At 45.3% G+C, this 24,516-nt stretch overlaps 1 protein-coding gene across 1 annotated transcript in view; it reads left to right on the forward strand.

The window, feature by feature from the left end:
* The window catches only part of me1 (malic enzyme 1, NADP(+)-dependent, cytosolic), a 131,542-nt gene that overhangs the window by 75,261 nt on the left and 31,765 nt on the right, over nucleotides 1-24,516 (forward strand). Inside the window, exons 4-5 of the mRNA XM_014168666.2 lie at nucleotides 13,592-13,667; nucleotides 22,607-22,768. Coding sequence (XP_014024141.1) covers nucleotides 13,592-13,667; nucleotides 22,607-22,768 — 238 coding nt within the window. The remainder of the gene's footprint in view (nucleotides 1-13,591; nucleotides 13,668-22,606; nucleotides 22,769-24,516) is intronic.

The raw sequence follows: 24,516 nt of genomic DNA on the forward strand, positions 1-24,516 counted from the left end.
TTTATGTAATTCTGCGATTGGTTAGTTAATTAGTAAATAAATAATTAAGCCAATTTCTATATCGCTGATTTATGTTAGGGTTCTTGCAGATATCCAAGGGTTTGCGACGTTCAGAAATGAGACTGATGAGGTAACAATACATTAATTGTCACGACTTCCGCCGAAGTCGGTCCCTCTCCTTGTTCGTTCGGCGGCCGACGTCACCGGCCTTCTAGCCACCGCCGATCAACTTTTCATTTTCCATTTGTTTTGTCTTTGTTTTACACACATGATTTCAATCCCACAATGACTTGTTCATTATTTAACACTCTGTTCCTCCATGTTTTTTTTGTGAGTGATTGTTATTTGTATTTTCGGTCTGTCATGGTGTGCATGTATTTGTTACTTTGTATATTTGACATTTTGAGTAAAAATACTTTGATTACTCATATCTGCTGTCCTGCGCCTGACTCTCTACACCAGCTACACCTAGGACCCATTACAGAATCACTCACCCGAAGAATGGAGTCAGCAGGAGCAGACGCCCTCCCTGTTCCAGTGGAGGAGCGCGTTCAGCAGCACGCGACCATGTTGCAACGTCTGGGCACTGCCACGGATCTCGTGCGGCAGACTATGGATCGTTTGGAGAGAGGAGGAGGTTTTTCACCGCCTCCACCAGCCCCACTACAACAGGTCCCACTGTCCACCCCTATTTCCCCTGGTCCCAGCGGGATTCGACTCGCGCTCCTGAGGGAATATGATGGGACGGCTGCCGGATGCCAGGGTTATCTACTACAACAGGAGCTCTACCTGGCGACTGTCCACCCGGCTCCTTCGGGGCATGAGAGTGTCCTGCCTCAGGCAAAGCCCTGGAGTGGGCCGACGCCGTATGGTGTGAGGGAGATGCGGCGTTGGATCATTACAGAGTTCACCCGTCGTTTTCGGACAGTGTTCGACCACCCGCCTGAGGGTCGAGCGGCGGGTGAACATCTGTTCCACCTGAGGCAGGGGAAGAGGAGCGCGCAGGATTTCGCCTTGGACTTCCGGACCCTGGCCGCCGGTGCGGGATGGAACGACAGGGCCCTGATCGATCACTACAGGTGCAGTCTGCGCGAGGACGTCCGTCGGGAGTTGGCCTGCCGAGACACCACCCTCACATTGGACCAGCTGGTGGACCTGTCCATCCGGCTGGACAACCTACTGACTGCCCGCGGACGTCCTGATCGGGACCTGTCAGTTCCATCCCCCCAGCACCTCCGCTCCGACGCCCATGGACAGGGAGGTGCTGCACTTAGGGCGACCGGAGGACGGGCCATTCCCTGCACCATCTGTGGCCGCAGAGGGCACACTGCTGGTCGGTGCTGGAGGGGTTCCTCAGGGAGTTGAGGCAGCAGGCAGGACACTATCGTGTCACCCCAGGTGAGTCGAAACCAGGCTCATCCAGAGCCCCCTGTTGTTCACATGTATGTGTTTATTTAATTTCCTGAGTTTTCCCCGCATTCCCAGCATAAGGGACTAGTAGATTCAGGCGCAGCTGGGAATTTTATTGACCGTTCATTTGCTCATAGTTTAGGGATTCTCCTTCTTCCTGTGGATATGCCTTTCCCTGTGCACGCCCTAGATAGTCAACCATTAGGGTCAGGGCTGATTAGGGAAGCCACCGCTCCACTTGACATGGTTACGCAGGAGGGTAATGAGGAGAGAATCAGTCTCTTCCTTATTGATTCTCCTGCATTTCCCGTGGTGCTGGGCTTACCCTGGTTGGCCTATCATGACCCCACTATTTCGTGGCAACGGAGGGCTCTCAAGGGGTGGTCACGAGAGTGCTCAGGGAGGTGTGTGTGGGGGTTTCCATCGGTGCGACTACGGTGAAAAGTTCAGACCAGGTCTCCACCGTGCACATCCCCTCAGAATATGCCGATTTGGCTCTCACCTTCTGTAAGAAGAGGGTGACTAAATTACCACCTCATCGACGGGGGGATTGTGCGATAAATCTCCTGGTAGACGCAGCACTTCCCAGGAGTCACGTGTATCCTCTGTCACAGGAGGTGACGGTGGCTATGGAAACATATGTCTCCGAATCCATGGGGCAGGGATACATTCGGCCCTCCACTTCACCTGCCTCCTCTAGTTTATTTTTTTGTGAAGGAGGATGGGGGTCTGCGCCCGTGTATTGACTATCGAGGGATCAATCAGATCACGGTGAGGTACAGTACCCGCTGCCTCTCATCGCCAGTGCGATCGAGTCAATGTATGGGGCGCGCTTCTTCACAAAATTGGATATCAGGAGCGCATATCCGGGAGGGAGACGAGTGGAAGACAGCATTTAGTAGTACCTCGTCATGCCGTACGGGTTGATGAATGCTCCATCAGTCTTCCAGGCCTTTGTTGATGAGATTTTCCGGGACCTGCAGGGTGTAGTGGTGTATATTGATGACATTCTGATATACTCCGCTACACGCGCCGAGCATGTGTCCCTGGTGCACATCATCCTGGCATCGGGCGGGCGGTGCGTTGCCTTAGTGGGAAGTACTGGTGGCCCACCTTGGCCAAGGACGTGAGGGTTTATGTTTCCTCCTGCTCGGTGTGCACCCAGAGCAAGGCTCCCAGGCACCTGCCCAGAGGGAAATTACAACCCCTACCCATTCCACAACTGCCGTGGTCGCACCTGTCAGTGGACTTCCTGACGGATCTTCCTCCCTCACAGGGCAACACCACGATCCTGGACGTTGTGGATCGGTTTTCTAAGTCCTGCTGTCTCCTCCCTTTGCCTTGTCTCCCTATGGCCCTACAGACTGCGGAGTCCCTGTTAACTGATGTCTTCCGGCACTACGGGGTGCCTGAGGACATAGTCTCTGAGGTCCCCAGTTCACGTCCAGGGCCTGGAGATTGTTCATGGAGCATCTGGGGGTCTCGGTCAGCCTCACCTCAGGTTTTCAACCCGAGAGTAACGGGCAGGTGGAGAGAATAAACCAGGATGTGGGTAGGTTTCTGCGGTCATATTGCCAGGACCGGCCGGGGGAGTGGGCGGCATTCATCCCCTGGGCAGAGATGGCACAAAACTCACTCCGCCACTCGTCCACTAATCTCTCTCCTTTCCAGTGCGTACTGGGGTATCAGCCGGTTCTGGCACCGTGGCATCCGAGCCAGATCGAAGCTCCTGCGGTGGACGAGTGGTTCAAGCGCTCGGAGGAGACCTGGGACGCCGCCCATGTGCACCTACAACGGGCCGTGAGGCGGCAAAAAGAGGGCGCTGACTGCCACCGCAGCGAGGCCCCGGTGTTCGCATCGGGGGACCGGGTCTGGCTCTCGACCAGAAACCTGCCCTGCTGGGTCCGCGGTTTGTGGGGCCATTTAAAGTCCTGAGGAGACTGAACGAGGTATGCTACAGGTTACAGCTTCACCCAGATTATCGTATTAGTCCCTCGTTCCATGTGTCTCTCCTCAGGCCGGTGGTGGCTGGTCCACTCCAGGAAGCTGAGGTACGGAGGTTCCTCCGCCCCCTCTGGACATCGAGGAGGCCCCGGTGTATGCTGTTCGAGCTATCCTGGACTCGAGGCATTGGGAGAGGGGCCTTCAGTGCCTCGTGGATTGGGAGGGGTACGGTGCGGAGGAGAGATGCTGGGTGCCGGTGGAGGACATTCTGGACCCTTCGTTGCTGCGGGATTTCCACCGTCTCCATCCGGATCACCCTGCGTCTCGTCCTCCGCGTCTTCCCCGAGGTTGGTGTCGGCGCGCTGCTGGCCACCGCCAATCCACTTTTCGGTTTCCATTTGTTTTGTCTTTGTTTTACACACCTGATGTCAATCCCACAACGACTTGTTCGTTAACCCAACGACTTGTTATTTAACCCTCTGTTCCCCCATGTTTTTTTGTGAGTGATTGTTATTTGTATTTTCGGTCTGTCATGGTGTGCGTGTATTTGTTACTTTGTATATTTTACATTTTGAGTAAAAATACGTTGATTACTCATCTGCTGTGCTGCTCCTGACTCTCTACACCAGCTACACCTAGGACCCATTACATTAATAGAAGACTGTAATCAATAAGATGATAAAATATCTGAAGAGAATATTTGGGAAACTGAAACTCTATAAACAAAATTTTCCCGTGGTGCCCCGACTTAGTTAATTACTATTTCGTGATTCGTTGAATCGATTTGATAATATTACTCTTCACATTTAATGACAGCAAACGCTATGACAATTGGCTGTATTAGATTTTACCAGGTGGCGTGGCGAGAATCTGTCTCCGCACCACGTGCTCTCACCATTGGTGTCCCCCAGGGCTCTGTTCTAGGCCCTCTCCTATTCTCGCTATACACCAAGTCACTTGGCTCTGTCATATCCTCACATGGTCTCTCCTATCATTGCTATGCAGACGACACACAATTCATCTTCTCCTTTCCCCCTTCTGATAACCAGCTGGCGAATCGCATCTCTGCATGTCTGGCAGACATATCAGTGTGGATGACGGATCACCACCTCAAGCTGAACCTCGGCAAGACGGAGCTGCTCTTCCTCCCGGGGAAGGACTGCCCGTTCCATGATCTCGCCATCACGGTTGACAACTCCATTGTGTCCTCCTCCCAGAGTGCTAAGAACCTTGGCGTGACCCTGGACAACACCCTGTCGTTCTCTACTAACATCAAGGCGGTGACCCGATCCTGTAGGTTCATGCTCTACAACATTCGCAGAGTACGACCCTGCCTCACACAGGAAGCGGCGCAGGTCCTAATCCAGGCACTTGTCATCTCCTGTCTGTATTACTGCAACTCGCTGTTGGCTGGGCTCCCTGCCTGTGCCATTAAACCCCTACAACTCATCCAGAACGCCGCAGCCCGTCTGGTGTTCAACCTTCCCAAGTTCTCTCACGTCACCCCGCTCCCCCGCTCCTCCACTGGCTTCCTGTTGAAGCTCGCATCCGCTACAAGACCATGGTGCTTGCCTACGGAGCTGTGAGGGGAACGGCACCTCCGTACCTTCAGGCTCTGATCAGGCCCTACACCCAAACAAGGGCACTGCGTTCATCCACCTCTGGCCTGCTCGCCTCCCTACCTCTGAGGAAGCACAGTTCCCGCTCAGCCCAGTCAAAACTGTTCGCTGCTCTGGCACCCCAATGGTGGAACAAGCTCCCTCACGACGCCAGGACAGCGGAGTCAATCACCACCTTCCGGAGACACCTGAAACCCCACCTCTTTAAGGAATACCTAGGATAGGATAAAGTAATCCTTCTATCTTGCTAGATTCTTAAAATGTGTACGCATCATTTGTGTGTTGGAGTCACTGTTTATTTGTCATCATGGAATGCTCTGCCACCAGAGGTTACGCAGGCAAAAAATATATATATATATATATATATAAACATTTTTACACAATATTCTTATACACAGTACAGTTACATTATTGATACACTGATATAAGACTTATTTTTGCCTGCGTAACCTCTGGTGGCAGAGCATTCCATGATGCCAGTATTCTATACATACAGTAACCTGACCATTTTACTGGACAGTAATCAAGATGGGACAAGATCAAAGCCTGTAACAAATAGTACAGTTGATCTTTGTCAGACATACCTCAGTAATTGAGAGGGATGTCGCTAGATAGTGTAGCCATTACCAATATGCAATATCAGACCAGAGTGATGGTTAAAATGCGATTTTCACAGAAAATGTACAACTGCGGCATTAATGTCTACGTATTTATTTTTATATACATAACAATTACTCTGATAAAAACTGAATGATTCTGAACACTCAAGTCCCAACTTCGGCAAACAAGCTTCAAAATCGATTAAGTTTTTAGCCAGAAGCATAAACTAGCTAGCTGGGAAGGGCTCATCAGGACAACTGACTGAACCGAATACATTCTTCTCCACTCGACTCTCAGCTGTGTGACATAAGTCATCAATTTGGGCATCAGGCGTGTCCGTATAGGCTATCGTGGCTTCCTTAGTGCAATGTCATGCTTTTGTATGTCATGTGAAACCTGCTTGAGTTAGTTTTAACTTTTAGTTTTAAGATAAACAAATAATGAAAATAGCCATGTTTATTGATATTGAGTATGTTGCATCTGTGTGAGTACAGTTTGACCCTTGCCTCCATCTCCAGTTCATTAAGCCATCTAGTGTCATTTGTATCTCTCTCTCTCTGCTGTGTGTGCATGATGTGCCTCTTGCTATCTGTCACTCGAATGTCGAGGGGCTGAAGTTCATTGGTTGAACTCAAATTGCTAGGGGGCTGGGGCTAGGGCAGGTGGGGGAATATGTAGGGAAAATGGCGCTACACAGCTTCCAGAAAAACAGTCGCTTTCAAACTAGGGATTTCGTGGCTAATTGAGGTAAGACAGTAATTCTGCTCATAAATGATGCATGTATGAACTACAAGTTGACACATCCAGCCCAAAGAGAGAGGTATAAATAATACTTCGTCGCAAAAGTTCCGGAGCATGTCTTTAAATACCGCTAGGAGAAGGAAGAAGCCGAAAGCTGAAACCAGCGACCTCATGGCTCAAATATTGTACTGTCAGACCTTTTCTTAAGCTTGCGGTCAGATACCACATCCAGTCAAAGAAATGACTCCTCAGTCCAATCTCTCTCTCTCTCTCTGTGTCTCTGATATTGCTTTCCCTTAAATTATTCCAATAAAGTGGTCTTTAAAGGAGCTGCCCAAGACATTATTCTTAAGAGGGATGACAGCATGTGCTCAACCCCACACTATCTTTCCAGTCTATTGACAGAAGTTATGTTTTGGTAGGAGACAAAATAGTTGATTTCTCTTATGACACAAGGGTATTCCACAGTGTTCTGTTTGTTTTGGAAAGAGTGAAGACCAGAGATATTTGCTGTGTCACAAACCCCCCCCTCCCCCCTCCCAAACGAAAGATATCTCCAGTCCAAACAGATGATTTCTTTGCAGAGGAAAGTTATTGCCTTCACTGCATTGTCCTCATTATTATTCTAGACCATTGGCTTACAGCGATGTGGTGAAATAAGACCATTACTAATGAACATCTGAGAGTTTTGATCTTTTGTTATTTGTGACTTCGTGTTTCATTTAGTCTGAAGGCCATTTGAAAAGAGCTGAATCCTAGTTTCATTACCCAGCAGCTGGACAAAGTTGGAATAAGCAGTTTTTTTAAGCTGCTTTGAAAATAATCTCCACTGGGATCCACAGACGTTTTTCATACTCCATTTGTGTGGAGTCTCAGCAGAGGTCATATTGGAAATCAGTCTGTGTGGTGCAACACATTGTATTCTAGGTCTTGAATGTGTTAAACCACATTTTATTGTTCCATTCCATAAAGACAAATGAAATCTTTGAGAGCAGACTGCAATGCTTCATCCTTAACTATGCACTGGAACACACACACACACACACACACACACACACACACACACACACACACACACACACACACACACAGTCACAGTCTTGTACAGCTAACCTTGTGGAGGGACACAGTTCAGTCCCATTCAAAATCCTGTTTTTCCTAAACCTAACTCTTACCCTAACCTGTAATCTTACCCATGCCTTAACCCAAAAACCTAACCTTAACCTATCTCCTAACCCTAAAACTAACCCTTACACTTATTCTAACCTTAACCCTAGACCCCCTAGAAATAACGTTTGACCTCGTGGGGACTAACAAAATGTCCCCAGTCAAATTTCTGTTTTGTTTACTATTCTTGTGTGGACTTCCGGTCAAACACATCCACACATACACACCCATAGGATTACATCACTATGGGAGGTATGTGTCTCACCATCTGTGAGAGCTTGTCAGTGTAGGGTTAGTCATAGCCTTTGTGTGTGTGTGTGTGTGTGTGTGTGTGTGTGTGTGTGTGTGTGTGTGTGTGTGTGTGTGTGTGTGTGTGTGTGTGTGTGTGTGTGTGTGTGTGTGTGTGTGTGTAACTGACAGGGTTACACACACTCATAAGCCTTATAGCGTTTCAACAATGACAGCACTTATTCAGAATGAGACTTTAATTACTCAAACAGAAATACAGTAGGTACCTGGCTACCATAACATTTATAGCTGTGTTGCTGTCACAGGACCCAGAAGTGGATACTGCACAGTATAACTGTACTGTACATAGCTGTCCACTCTATGCCTGTATCTTTCCACTCTATCTGTCCACTTCAATCACAGATGCACATTAAATGAAGGCTAGTATCAATGGTATTGTAGGTATGGAAACTGTCCCAGATGTTTTATGTAACCCACTGTTTGGGCCTTGGCTTTTTGCCTGGTAAAAGCACTTAGAAGTCTCTCTGAGTGACATTTTAGAATGCATTCAATATCCTATTAACATTGACAAAAAAAGGTTGCATTGAACAGCACATAACTGGCACAGGTTGTTTCACCTCCCATTTCATTCTCACTGTGCACACACACAGCTCACACTGCTTAGTGACAGTTTAGCCGTTCAGAGGTTACGGCTAACGAGCAGCAGAGAGAGTCTTAAATGGGGTGAGCGGTGGCGTGCAGGGGGCGGATATATTTTGGGTGAGTGGCTGGCTCCCTGTGTTTGTTGAGGACACGGGTCGGTAGTCTGTCAGAAGTTGGTGTCTCTCTGGGGCTCTGGCCATGTTGTGGGTCAAGTGTAGAGAGCAGCTCCTGCTGGGGCTGTGTTGTTGCTGCGGTCCCACTCTCGGCACACACTCCCTGGGTTGTGTTTTCTGCTGGGTTGTGGGTCAGCGGTATTGCTGATTCAGCCCGCTGCTGTTTTCTTTCCTTCTCTCTCGCTCTTCCTTCAATCCGCTGGTCTCTTGTTCTCTCTCTCTCCACACAGTCTCCGAGGAACTACATAGGCTGGCTCAAAACTTTACCTTTCTGTTATCTAAGACTATACCATTGTCGTGACTTCACTGTCATTAATCTGATGACTGTTATTTAATCCACTAACTATGTTTAGTTGTTACCTGATTTAAATTAATCATGTAGCAATTAACTCATTAGGATTTAGGGCACCACGAGAGCAGTTCTTTAAAGAGTTACCATCTCCCGAATTAATTTCTAAAGGTCTTTACCTATCACATCCAAACCCGAGCCTTAGTTATGATTCAGGACTACACATTATTTTTATTTATTTACTAGCTAACTAAATGGTAACACAGGATAAACATACACACTTAATAAATTAGAAACAGGTCCCTAGTGGACTGACAACAATATGGCTACTTGTTACAAAAAGGGCAAGAGAGAAAGGGGGACAGAGACAATGTTAGTACATTTAGAAACTACTCACACTTATACATTGCACACAAACCGTCGCCCGCTTGGAGTAAGAATCATGAATGTATTTACGTGGAAATTCCTTGGTTTGCCGTGCATCTCTCCTAACCGGGCCTTCTTGGAAAAGGGGTTGGTTGGGCCTTTTTGCGGCACGCTTTTAAAGCGCTGATTGCCCAAAAGGGGTCCGCACCTGTATTCTACTGCCGTTCTCCTCTGCAGTCATCCAGTGACTTGTCGTGTAGTCCTGAACAGAACTACAGAGTTTATTCTGCTTCCATTCGCTCGGGAAGATGCTTCTTTGAAGATAGGCCAGCCAGCTGTGTCAATGATTCCCAGTGGGGTGATGAGAGTAGCATAATACGATGATTTGAACAGAGTCCCACTTAAATTTGCTTTTCTATATACTTCACTTAGGACAGCTAATCAGCCGTACCAGTGATTGTCCGCGAGGTGACTATCGTCTCTCTCATGTTGAGATTCAAAGTTTAAACCACTTTAAACGTGAGCTGCAGCTCAGTCTCTCTGGTCTGATATGTTAATTCTTTACCCATCATTTTATACAGTTTATTCAAAAGGGGCGGTTCCGTCAGGCTGGCACGCTCTCTGACCTCACTCAGGGGCGTGACTTGTACAAAGTTTAATAAAAGTATTATCTCTTACGGCTCCTAAAATTGGCCCTCTCTTCACAAAAACACTTTCTACCTTTTCATGCACAATGCATTGGATGGACACTTCACACAGTCGGTATACGTGTCAAGGTACAGTATTTCCTTTAACACTTAATGACAACACAAACACAATGACATTAGTGTTCTTTTAGGTCACCTCGGCCCATTCACCACGTTCTGTGTTAGAAATATTGTTCCAATAGTTGTTTTTGAATGTGTTAGTTTCATTGGGAAAAATCTTCTTAAGACAAAAGGCACATTCCCTGGGTGAATTTGAAAGTACCCCTCTGTGGGTGAGAGGTGGTCTGGTTGAAGTTATTTATTGCAAAGCTGGTCTGACCCATTTGGAACCTCACAGGACAGTCATGACACAATCCACCTATCAGTGCGCAAGTTCTTAGACAGTTACAAAACACCCCTCACCAACCTCATTCTGAATCCATCTCAAGGTGTGCATTCTTTAAACACATTTGATACATTGTTAAACAGTATTGTGTCTCCTTCCTCTCAAGATTAGCTTTTATTTTTACACCGAGATCCAGATGAGGTGATTCTGAGGTACTATGATTATGAGTATGGGGTCATTAGACTCTTGGTGTGAAAGCTCAGCTCTCACCCCCTTCTCACAGGAATATCTCACCCCTTTCTCTTCAGCCTAGGAGATGTGGCTGAAGATTGTTCTAGCAGCTATTATCAGAAGAATGTCCTATTATAACACCAGATGTTTAGAGGGGGTCGGGGGAAAGGCATCAGAGGCGCTGAGGACACCTCCTCCCTCATCTCAGGGTCATGGGGTCAACGTCTCCCACGACAGATTGGGAGACTAACAAGATTGCCAGACAGTGAGAGGGAAAGAAATAGTTTGAGAGAGAAAGAATGATAGGTGAAACCGGAGACAGATTGGGAGAATTCAAGTGAGATATTTGAACAAATAATAAAGCTAAAATGCTGTAATAAGGAACATCTATGGTCATAATGTGTTAAAGAGCCATGTCCATTTCTATCACATATCAGACGAGTCATTTTCACCAACACCAGTGAATGGGGTCAGTCCAGCCAGTGAGGACCATCCCCTACCGTCACCAGCATCAACATGCTCCTTTCCCTGGCCTGGATCTCTTAGCTGTGGGATTGACAGCAGTTCAGCTCTCTGCCCCACGGACGCTGCAGGCAAACACACCCAGCAGGCCTCACACACTCCTCTGACACACTGCTCACAGGCTTCTCACACACACACACACACACACTGCAAACAAATCCAACTCTTCACAGCTGTTTAAATGCCACAGAGACAGACTGATCAAATGTTCCACCAATGAAGCGTGTCAAACATGACTGTCGCGCTGATATAAAGGATTTGGAGACAGGTGCAGGAATACATCATCTGGGTTTTTAATACACCCAAAACAAACACGTATACAAAACACTGGGATGTACCCAAACAAAAGAGCTGTAAACCTTGTAGAATGACACCGGACGAGACCCGTAATACACAATGCGCAGCACAGGCTGAGACAACGCACAGGTACTTACACGACCAACGGACATGGGAACAATAACACGCGGCACAGGCTGAGACAACACATAGGCACTCACACGACCAACGGACATGGGAAAAATAATCGACTGCCCAATGGAAAACAAAGTGCACATTTTATACAATTGCAGTCAGGGAAATGGGGACCAGGTGTGTGTAATGACAGTTCCAGAGGGATCCGTGACAATGACGTGCGTGTGTTTGTGTGCATGTGTTTGATCACTGATGGTCAAACACTTATGAGTTGTGAGTTGTTGCTGATCGTTAGCTTTCTCGTTATGTGAGTGGCCTCTGGCAGCCATTGCTGGTCCAGTTTAAACATTTTAAAGAGTGTGACTGACCATGGACGTTTTTGTTTTTATGTCTACGGTCTCTCATCCTTTCAGTCTTTTTTTTGGCTGTAAAATCAAATTTCCATCCCTTACTTCTCTTACCTGCTCTTCATTTCCTCGTTGTCTGTTTCTTTCTCTCTATTCTTATTTTGTTAATGTCGACTCAGATTCATCAGAAACGTGGCAGGAGGACACAGTGTTTACCTATGGAGGCCAAATATGTAGAGCCCCGGGGTGAGTGACGTGGGTCACCATGTGTGAGAGGCTTTCTCTCTACCTTTTAACTCAAGTAATGTGGCCCCCATACTGACTGGTCCTCTATCAGCCTCGTACACACATACACACATGCATATAGATGTATACGTCCACAGACACACACATGCAAACAGACATGCACGTACACACACACACACACACACACACACCACGGAAACTAACCCAAAACCCAAGTTTCAACTCCAGAGGTTTCCATTTCTAAATGATATGATGTAGTAGAAAGGTTGGCAGGTTTCCAGTTTCTCAGGGGGATGAAATGTGACCCCTCATTTTATTATACTATTCATGGCTAACTGAATCTCACAACAGAATCCAATGCTCTAATCTAGTGGGCCTTGATACAAGGATTGTGTCATCAGGTTTCAGGTATGACCCAGTGCCGAAGAAACAAAAGTTTATTTCTAGTACAGAGGCAGGCAAACGACAGGTCAAAGGCAGGCAGATGTCAGTAATCCAGAGAGGGTGCAAAAGGTCCAGAATGGCAGGTAGTCTCAGGGTCAGGGCAGGCAGTGGTCATTAATCCAATGAGGTGGGGCAAGGTATAGAACGGCAGGCAGTCTCAGGGTCAGGGCAGGCAGAACGGTCAAAACCCAGGAAGGGACTAGAAAACAGGAGCAAGAACAGACAGGAGCAGGGGAACAAACGCTGGTAGATTTCACGAAACAAAACGAACTGGCAACAGAACACAGGTATAAATACACAGGGGAAGATGGGCAACACTTGGAGGGGGGGGTGGAGACAAGCACAAAGACAGGTGAAACAGATCAGGGTGTGACAGGTTTGTCATTACTATTAGACTTGTTGTACTATCTCTGTACTGTTATTGCCTGTTATTGCCTCTAGTTACCTAAGTCTGGCAGGTAAGTTAATACCCAGCCATGACATTGGGGTCAACCTCCGCTGAAACTTTACTTGTGCATTTTTATGTGACATGTTCATGTCTCTCTTCTTCTTTCCAACTCTTTTTGTGTTCTGGTTCTTTTTTAACAGGGTTTTGGTCTGTTTGGTGCTTCACATTTTCCTTCTCGCTTTCCAGCTTTGATCTATTTTTTTAGTTTATGAGCAGATTTTACAATATAGATGTTTTTTATTGTTGCTGGCACATATGAAGATGATGGTGCCTCCACATCATGGGCATATGGCTTTGTTGGGCCGATCTGAAACCCTTCTGGGCTGGACCTCCCACCTTGTACGCCTACACACACGCACACAGACTATGCGTATCTATCTAGCTTTTCCTGAAGCAGAGTAGCACTAGAGGGGTCCCTGGCCCAGCGATCCATTTTCCAGGTGACATCTGCTCTGGGATATTACCGCACAAGTAGAGGGAAAAATTGGATTTAAAAGCTACTGAAATGGTGCTTAAAGTTAAATCCAAGCTTCCACTCAGGTATCAAAGAACCATTTGAAACTGAATGCAAAGACAATGTTTTTTTCTCCGTACTGAGCAAAATTACAGTATTTCCTTATGATGGTAATTGATGCGCAATGTGAAAGGTACTGTAAACAGTTTATCTAGTCTCACTCATTATAACTCATCTTATCTCTGATCTGTTCCAGGGGGCTTTTCGTCACCATCCATGACCTCACTCACATCTCCACCGTGCTCCAGAGCTGGCCAGAGAAGGACATACGTGTAAGTCTATAGTCAAACCTGAAATGGCATTCTTTTCCCTATATAGTGCGGAAATAGGTTGTCTCTGAAATGGCACTATCTCTCTATTAGGGGTGCTATGCCCTTTACACTGTTAGGCCTAGTTGTTCTATCTGATGGCTTAAGGCAGATATTGCTACTGGGTATGCAGGGTTTTGCTCCAGGCCTGTTGTAAATTACACACCTGACCCAGCGACTCAAGATTCTGGTGAACTGCTAAACAGTAGAATCAAGTGTGTTAGATCAGGGTTAGAATGAAATTCTGCTCTGCAACAGAGTCGCTCTCCAGGAGGAAGATGTGCAGCCCTGGCTTAGAAGTCAGAGGTTGGCATTTTTGGTAATTCTCTGTATGGACACTGGGATAACTGGGGATAGGCACCAGTGGAGGCTGGTGGGAGGAGCCATAGGAGGACATATGGTTTCCATATGTTTGATAGCGTTCCATTCATTCAGTTCCAGACATACAATGAGCCTGTCCTCCTATCGCTCCTCCCACCAGCTGCTACTGAAAGGCACACGTACACTACATGACCAAAAGTATGTGGACATCTGCTCGTCGGCCATCTCATTCCAAAATCATGGGCATTAATATGGAGTTGGTCCCCCCCCTTTGCTGCTAAAACAGCCTCCGCTCTTCTGGGAAGGCTTTCCACTAGTTGTTGGAACATTGCTGCGGGGACTTGCTTCCATTCAGCCACGAGCATTAGTGAGGTCGGGCACTGATGTTGGGCAATTAGGCCTGGCTCGCAGTCGGCTTTCCAATTCATCCCAAAGGTGTTCAATGGGGTTGAGGTCAGGGCTGTGTGCAGGCCAGTCAAGTTCTTCCACACCGATCTCGACAAACCATTTATGTATGGACCTCACTTTGTGCACGAGGGCATTGTCATGCTCAAACAGAAAAGGCCTTTCGCAAACTGTTGCCACACAGTTGGAAGCACAGAATTGTCTTGATTGTCATTGTCTGCTGTAGAGTTAAGATTTCCCTTCACTGAAACTAAGGGGCCTAACCCGAACCATGAAAAACAGCCCCAGACCGTTATTACTCATCCACCTATCTTTACAGTTTGCCCTATGCATTGAGGCAGGTAGCATTCTCCTGGTATTCGCCAAACCCAGATTCGTCCGTCGAACTGCCAGATGCTAAAACGTGATTCATCACTCCAGAGAACACGTTTCCACTGCTCCAGTCCAATGGCAGCGAGCTTTACACCACTCCAGCCGATGCTTGGCATTGCGCATTGTGATCTTAGGCTTGTGTGCGGCTGCTTGGCCATGAAAACCCATTTTATGAATCTTCCGACAAACAGTTCTTGTGCTGACTTATCTTCCAGAGGCAGTTTGGGACTCTGTAGTGAGTGTTGCAACCAAGGACAAATCATTTTTACGTGCTACGTGCTTCAGCACGCAGCGGCCCCATTCTGTGAGCTTATGTGGCCTACCACTTCTTGGCTGAGCCGTTGTTGCTCCAAGACGTTTCCACTTCGCAATAACAGCACTTACATTTGCCCAGGGTAGCAGGGCAGAAATTTGACGAACTGACTTGTTGGAAAGACATTCTACTGCCAATGTTTGTCTATGGAGTTTGCATGGCGGTGTAATTTTACACACCGGTCAGCAACGGGTGTAGCTGAAATAGCCGAATTCACAAATTTGAAGGGGTGTCTACATACTTTTGTATATACAGTGCCTAAGGAAAGTATTCAGCCCCCATGTCATTTTCCACATTTTGTTACGTTACTGCCTTATTCTAAAATTGATTCAATAAATAAAAAATCCTCAGCAATCTACACACAATACCCCATAATGACCACGCGAAAAGTTTTCGTTTTATTTTTGCACCCCAAAAAATTTACTTTATTTACATAAGTATTCAGCCCCTTTGCGATGATACTCGAAAATGAGCACAGGTGCATCCTTGAGATGTTTCTACAACTTGACTGGAGTCCACCTGTGGTAAATTTAATTGATTGGTCATGATTTGGAAAGTTACACACCTGTCTATACAAGGTCCCACAGTTGACAGTGCATTTCAGAGCAAAAACCAAGCCATGGGGTTGAAGAAAATTTCCATAGAGCTACGAGACAGGATTGCGTCGAGGCACAGATATGGGGAAGGGTACCAAACAATGTCTACAGCATTGAATTTCTCCAAGAACACGGTGGCCTCCATCATTCTTAAATGGAAGATGTTTGAAACCACCAAGACTCTTCTTAGAGCTGGCCGCCTGGCCAAACAGGGAAGAAGGGCCTTGGTCAGGGAGGTGACCAAGAACATGATGATCACTCTGACAGAGCTCTAGAGTTCCTCTGTGGAGATGAGAGAACCTTCCAGAATGACAAGCATCTGCAGCACTCCACCAAACAGGCCTGTATGGTAGTGGCCAGACAGAAGCCACTCCTCAGTAAAAGGCACATGACAACCCACTGAGTTTTCCAAAAGGCACCTAAAGGACTCTCAGACCATGAGAAACAAGATTCTCTGGTCTGATGGAACTAAGATTGAACTCTTTGGCCTGAATGCCAAGCATCTTGTCTCGAGGAAACCTGGCATCATCCCTACGGTGAAGCATGGTGGTGGCAGTATCATGCGGTGGGGATGTTTTTCAGCGGCAGGGACTGGGAGACTAGCAAGGATCGAGGCAAAGATGAACGGAGCAAAGTACAGAGATCCTTGATTAAAACCTGCTCCAGAGTGCTCAGGACCTCAGAATGGGGCGAAGGTTCACCTTCCAACAGGACAATGACCCTAAACTCACATCCAAGACAACGCAGGAGTGGCTTAGGGACAAATCTCTGAATGTCCTTTAGTGGCTCAGCCAGAGCCCAGACTTGAACCAGATTGAACATCTCTGGAGAGACCTGAAAATAGCTGTGCAGTAATGCTCCCCATCCAACAGGGCTCAAGAGGATCTGCAGAGAAGAATGGGAGAAACTCCCCAAATACAGGTGTGCCAAGCCTGTAGCGTCATACCCAAGAAGACTCGATGCTGTAATCGCTGTCAAAGGAGCTTCAACTAAGTACTGAGTAAAGGGTCTGAGTACTTATGTAAATGTGATATTTCAATTATTTTATTTTTAATAAATTAGCAAACATTTCTGTAAACCTGTTTTTGCTTTGTCTTAGTTGGGTATTGTGTGTAGATTGATGGAATTTTTTTTTTTTTTAATCAATTTTAGAATAAGGCTGTAACGAAACAACAAAATGTGGAAAAGTCAAGCGGCCTGAATACTTTCCAACTTTCTCATAAATTGTGCATTGATGTCAATAAGTTCAACAGATATCTTCAGTTAGGATCTGGCCTGTTTGAGGCCATTACAACCAACTGAGCTCTAATATGCCAGTACAGCTATGTGCTGTTGTAGACAAACTCATGGAAAACAGACAGGAAAACGCAGCACACTGCTGCACATGCTCCCAGGTGATATTTATTTACAACAACGTTTTGACCCTTAGGTCTTCATCAGGCATCCATATCAAGTCATGATCTTGTCATTTAGAGTCAATACGAAGAATCTTCCAGGTATTCCTGGCATGTAAAGATACCTGCTGCAGCCGCTAGCCGTTCTTGCACCTGTTCACAGCTGTCAACACAATGGCATTTTCCTCTGCAGCCTGAGCTCACAGGACCTCTTATAAAACTATTTATCACGATCCAATGCCTTACTTACAGTTGAAGTTGGAAGTTTACATACACTTCGGTTGGAGTCATAAAAACTCGTTTTTCAACTACAAATTTCTTGTTAACCAACTTGCCAAAACTATAGTTTGTTATGACATCTACTTTGTGCATGACACAAATAATTTATTTGTCCAACAATTGTTTACAGACAGATTATTTCACTGTATCACAAAATGCATCACAATTTCAGTTGGAAAATGTCATGGCTTTAGAAGCTTTTGATAGGCTAATTGACATAATTTGAGTCAATTGGAGGTGTACCTGTGGATGCATTTCCAAACGCCTGAAGGTACCACGTTCACCTGTAGAAACAATAGTACGCAAGTATAAACACCATGGGACCACGCAGCCATCATACCGCTCAGGAAGTAGACGCGTTCTGTCTCCTAGAGATGAACCTACTTTGGTGTGAAATGTGCAAATCAATCCCAGAACAACAGCAAAGGACCTTGTGAAGATGCTGGAGGAAATGGGTACAAAAGTATCTATATCCACAGTAAAACGAGTCCTATATCGACATAACCTGAAAGGCCGCTCAGCAAGGAAGAAGCCACTGCTCCAAAACCGACATAAAAAAGACAGACTATGGTTTGCAACTGCACATGGAAACAAAGATCGTACCTTTTGGAGAAATGTCCTCTTGTCTGATGAAACAGAATTAGAACTGTTTGGCTATAATGACCATCGTTATGTTTGGAGGAAAAAGGGGGAGGCCTGCAAGCCAAAGAACACCATCCCAACCATGAAGCATGGGGGTGGCAACATCATGTTGTGGGGGTGCTTTGCTGCAGCAGGGACTGGTGCACTTCACAAAATAGATGGCATCATGAGGAGGGGAAATTGTGGGTTTATTGAAGCAACATCTAAAGACATCAGTCAGGAAGTTATCCTCTCTAGGGGAGGTGGGACGAAATCGTCCCACACTATTCAACAGCCAGTGACAAATCTTAGCGCCAAATATAAAACCACAAAATGTCATAATTCAAAGTTCTCAAACATAGGACTATTTTACACCATTTTATAGATACACTTCTCCTGAATCGAACCACGTTGTCCGATTTCCAAAAGGCTTTACAGCGAAAGCAAAACATTAGATTATGTTAGGAAAGTACATAGACACAAAAAACCACACAGCCATTTCCAAGCAACTAGCATGCATCAAAAATACCCAAAACACAGCTAAATGCAGCACTAACCTTTGATCTTCATCAGATGACACTCCTAGGACATTATGTTATATAATACATGCATGTTTTGTTCAATCAAGTTCATATTTATATCAAAAAACAGCTTTTTACATTAGCATGTGATGTTCAGAACTAGCATACCCACCGAAAACTTCCGGTGAATTTACTAAATTACTCACGATAAACGTTGACAAAATACATACATTATTTTAAGAATTATAGATACAGAACTCCTTTATGCAATCGCTATGTCCAATTTTAAAATAGCTTTTCGGCGAAAGCACATTTTGCAATATTCTGAGTACATAGATCGGCCATCACGGCTAGCTAGTTTGACATCCGCCAACTTCGGGGTCACCTAAACTCAGAATTACTATTAGAAAAATTGGATTACCTTTGCTTTTCTTCGTCAGAATGCACTCCCAGGACTTCTACTTCAACAACAAATGTTGTTTTGGTTCCAAATAATCCATAGTTATATCCAAATACCGCCGTTTTGTTCATGCGTTCAGGTAACTATCCAAACGGTGACGCGCAAGCGCATTTCGTGACAAAAAAATTCTAAATATTCCATTACCGTACTGAGAAGCATGTCAAACGCTGTTTAAAATCAAATTTTATGGTACTTTTCTCGCAACGTTGTATTCATTCAAAGGCTGAAAGAAAAAAATGGTGAACGCGCATCAGTCTCACTGTCCCCAGGCTGACCACTCACAAACAGAGCTGTTGTACTTTGCCCAGATACAGCAGACACCCCATTCCACTTTCTGGCGGCTTTAGAGAGCCAATGGAAGCCTTAGAAAGTGTCACGTTACAGCACAGATGCTGTAATGTCGATAGAGATGCAACAGAAGGACAACAAATTGTCAGACAGGGCACTTCCTGTATGGAATCTTCTCAGGTTTTGGCCTGCCATAAGAGTTCTGTTATACTCAGACACCATTCAAACAGTTTTCGAAACTTTAGAGTGTTTTTATATCCAAATCTACTAATTATATGCATATTCTAGTTTCTGGGCAGGAGTAGTAACCAGATTAAATCGGGTTCGTTTTTTATCCGACCGTGAAAATACTGCCCCCTATACCACAACAGGTTAAAGCTTGGTCGCAAATGGGTCTTCCAAATGGGCAATGACCCCAAGCATACTTCCAAAGTTGTGACAAAATGGTTTAAGGACAACAAAGTCAAGGTATTGGAGTGGCCATCACAAAGCCCTGACCTCAATCCCATAGATAATTTGTGGGCAGAACTGAAAAGCGTGTGCGTGCAAGGAGGCCTACAAACCTGACTCAGTTACACCAGCTCTGTCAGGAGGAATGGGCCAAAATTCATCCAATTTATTGTGGGAAGCTTGTGGAAGGCTACCCAAAGCGTTTGACCCAAGTTAATCAATGTAAAGGCAATGCTACCAAATACTAATTGAGTGTATGTAAACGTCTGACCCACTGTGAATGTGATGAAAGAAGTAAAAGCTGAAATAAATCACTATTATTCTGACATTTCACATTCTTAGAATAAAGTGGTGATCCTACCTGACCTAAAACAGGGAATTTTTACTAAGATTAAATGTCAGGAAATGTGAAACTGAATGTAAATGTATTTGGCTAAGGTGTATGTAAACTTCTGACTTCAGCTGTATCTCCACTGCTTGTAAAACTCTATACCCGTCGCAGACCCACTAGTTGATGCTTATTTATAAAACCCTCTTAGGCCTCACTCCCCCCTATCTGAGATATCTACTGCAGCACTCATCCTCCACATACAACACCCGTTCTGCCAGTCACATTCTGTTAAAGGTCCCCAAAGCACACACATCCCTGGGTCACTGCAACAAACAGTCAAACTGGACAGTTTTATCTCAATCTCTTCATTCAAAAACTCAATCATGGACACTCTTACTGACATTTGTGGCTGCTTTGGGTGATGTATTGTTGTCTCTACCTTCTTGCTCTTTGTACTGTTGTTGTCTGTGCCCAATAATGTTTGTACCATGTTTTGTGCTGCTACCATGTTGTGTTGCTACCATGCTGTGTTGTCATGTGTTGCTATGTTGTCTTAGGTCTCTCTTTATGTAGTGTTGTCTTTTGTCGTGATGTGTGTTTTTATTCTATATTTATACACTACCATTCAAAAGTTTGGGGTCACTTAGAAATGTCTTTGTTTTTGAAAGAAAAGCACTTGTGTCCATTAAAATAACATCAAATTGATCAGAAATACAGTGTAGACATTGTTAACGTTGTAAATGACCATTGTAGCTGGAAACGGCTGATTTCTTTTATGGAATATCTACATAGGCGTACAGAGGCCCATTATCAGCAACCATCACTCCTGTGTTCCAATGGTACTTTGTGTTAGCTAATCTAAGTTTATCATTGTAAAAGGCTAATTGATCATTAGAAAACCCTTTTGCAATTATGTTAGCACAGCTGAAAACTGTTGTGCTGATTTAAAGCAGCAATAAAACTGGCCTTCTTTAGACTAGTTGAATATCTGGAGTGTTACGAATCCCTTTGGCCCTGCAGTCTAGGGGGGATGGAAACGAGACCCGTAACATAACTCATGCAAATTATAATAGTGAAAAGGAACAGAACAAAAACCACAGACAACTTAAGTCTACCGTCAAACTCTTAGGGTTTATTTTTAAACACACGGTAAAGGGGCTGAGCTGGACCCAAGGAAAGAAACAATACTCCAAAAACACGCCTAAGCTAGACTAGCCTATTTCAATAACAGCTAACTAACCAAAAACACAGTGGGTGGTCCACCCAGTTCTAACTAGTGTATTTAGACACTGTTTTCCTACGTGTAATGTAGGCCCATGGGCGACTGGTCTGGTTACCCCCTTTCCCACAATACAAACAAACAGTCAAACAACACTCACAAAATAACCGGACAAATGTGACATGTCGGGGCAAAACAAAAGATGGATCAATACAGAGAGATTAATCTACAGAGAGTGAGATTCAACTGTGGAGAAAACTACTGACTGGGTTTTTAAACCAAGGGAAAGGGGATGTGATTGGTTGAGGGAAGAGGAGCAGGTGTCTTGGTTGGTGACTGATTGGTGACTGATTGATGACTGATTGGGGAATGATGATTGTCACCTGTGAGGGGAGAAGGAGAGAAAAGAAATACACATACAGGATACACACTACCTGTATCCGTAACATGGAGCATCAGCATTTGTGGGTTCGATTACAGGCTCAAAATGGCCAGAAACAAAGACCTTTCTCCTGCAACTCGTCAGTCTATTCTTGTTCTGAGAAATGAAGCCTATTCCATGTGAGAAATTGCCAAGAAACTGAAGATCTCGTACAACGATGTATACTACTCCCTTCCCAGAACAGCGCAAACTGGCTCTAACCAGGATATAAAGAGGAGTGGGAGGCCCTGGTGCACAACTGAGCAAGAGGACAAGTACATTAGTCTATAGTTTGAGGAACAGACGCCTCACAAGTCCTCAACTGGCAGCTTCATTAAATAGTACCCGCAAAACACCATTCTCATGGGGGACCAGTACAAAGAAAATGTATGAAATGTATGCACTCACTACTGTAAGTCGCTCTGGATAAGAGCGTCTGCTAAATGACTAAAAATGTAAAAAATGTATAAAAAAAATGTCAACAGTGAAGAGGCGACTCCGGGATGCTGGCCTTCTAGGCAGAGTTGCAAAGAAAAATCAATATCTCAGACTGGCCAATTAGAAGGAAAGATTAAGATGGGCAAAAGAACAGACACTGGACAGAGGAACCCAGCATCCCGGAGTCACCTCTTCACTGTTGACGTAGTGTGAATATTTCCTGTTTAATCATGTACACTTACTGTAACTGATTGGCTAATGAATATGTTGGCTTTATTTGCTAGTTGCTGTATTTTCAATGCCTGATATTATGATAAAAATGTTGGCTAATCTGAGAGTTTATTTGGTTAATTTCAAACAGGAAGCCGAAAGGAAATTACTTCTCTAGAGCCATAGACAGTCTGTTCTGACTGATAATGTATTTGATTGGCATAGAATCACAGGTATGATTGACAGATGTGATGTGATTGACAGGCGGTGTGTGTCACGGACGGAGAGAGGATCCTGGGCCTGGGGGACCTGGGCTGCTACGGCATGGGCATCCCTGTGGGCAAACTGGCACTCTACACGGCCTGTGGAGGCATGCCACCCCAGCAGTGTCTGCCAGTCATGCTGGATGTGGGCACAGACAATGAGGTAAGAAGAGACACACCTAACAACCAAATGAATACACGCATAGCTACATGCAAACAAGATGATACACTTCACTTTATCCTACACTTGTCACCTGTCAACTACATAACAAAAAACGGTCAACTTTGTAACATATATGCTAGATGTAATTTGTCAGCTAAGTAAATAACCTCAAGTCAATACGTTATAATCAGGTAAGCCCCTCAGTCTCCAAACTCCAATTTCCAAACACTAACAGCCAAGAAACGAGAAATTCTAACACTTTACAACCAGGAAAAGCAACTGAGGAAAGCAGCACCGTTCACCTATGCCAGCTAGAAAAGCACCTATTCATCCCGCCAACACTGCCAGTCAACAGTATTCAAAGAGGCCTTCGGGTTTGGTTTTTCATGCTGGTTCCATTGGTCCTATGTATGGCCTGGCCCTCTCTTTATAGCTAAAAGAGGAGCCTCACTCTAGGCTGGGCGGCACGTGTGCTGTGGCTACACTGTTAAACAGGAGCAAACTAAGAATAGTCTGTGTTGTGTACACGGCTATATTTAAACTCTGTATTTTCTCCATGTCATCCAGAGCTGGGCCAAGGGTGTGGCACTGCCACCACATGCCTGCTGCCTGGCTTTTAAGGCACAGCTGAGTCCACTCTGAGCCATCCTCTGATTTCCTGGGCCTGCTCTCCTAGCCACTGACTGTGTTTCCGTATAAGAGTTGGGGAGACGATAAATGGTGATTTGGGGTTAGTTGGGTCGGTCTGGTCAAGGATAGACATGCTCTAGACAGTTATCAAGATGCTGAGAATGAGACATAAAAGAAGACATCGCTGTGAAAGAAGGATAAGTGGATAAAGGGTGGGAGGAAAGAAGAGGGAGATGGATTTGGGGTTACCCGGGTATAGGACCGGTCAAAGATGTCAATGACTGGCAATAATCAATGGAGATAGAGAGACACTCCATGAGCAACAAAACGAGGACACCAGTATAAAAGAGGGATGCATGAAGGAAGGGGGAGGGAAAGGGAAGGAGACAGGAAGCAGAGTTGAACAGAGGGACTAGCCCTATCCCTGTCAGCGGTAGCATTCGCTGTGCGGATGGTCTCCACAGTTTTTACACAATTCCTGACATCTAATTCTAGTAAGAATTACCTGTCTTAGGATCACCACTTTATTTTAAGAATCTGAAATGTCAGAATAATAGTAGAGAGAATAATTTATTTCAGCTTTTATTTCTTTCATCACATTCCCAGTGTGTCAGCAGTTTACATACACTCATTTAGTATTTGGTAGCATTGCCTTTTAAATTGTTTAACAAACATTTCGGGTAGCCTTCCACAAGCTTCCCACAATAAGTTGGGTGAATTTTGGCCCATTCCTCCTGACAGAGCTGGTGTAACTGAGTCAGGTCTGTAGACCTCCTTGCTCGCACACACTTTTTCAGTTCTGCCCACAAATTTTCTATGTGATTGAGGTCAGGGCGTTGTGATGGCCACTCGAATATCTTGACTTTGTTGTCCTTAAGCCATTTTGCCACAACTTCGGAAGTATGCTTGGGGTCATTGTCCATTTGGAAGACCCATTTGCGACCAAGCTTTAACTTCCTGACTGATGTTTTGAGATGTTGCTTCAATATATCCACATCATTTTCCTCCTCATGATGCCATCTATTTTGTGAAGTGCACCAGTCCCTCCTGCAGCAAAGCACCCCCACAACATGATGCTGCCACCCCCGTGCTTCACGGTTTTGATGGTGTTCTTCGAC

This window comes from Salmo salar, chromosome ssa02 (genome assembly GCF_905237065.1).
Source record: "Salmo salar chromosome ssa02, Ssal_v3.1, whole genome shotgun sequence".
NCBI classification, from domain to species: domain Eukaryota; kingdom Metazoa; phylum Chordata; class Actinopteri; order Salmoniformes; family Salmonidae; genus Salmo; species Salmo salar.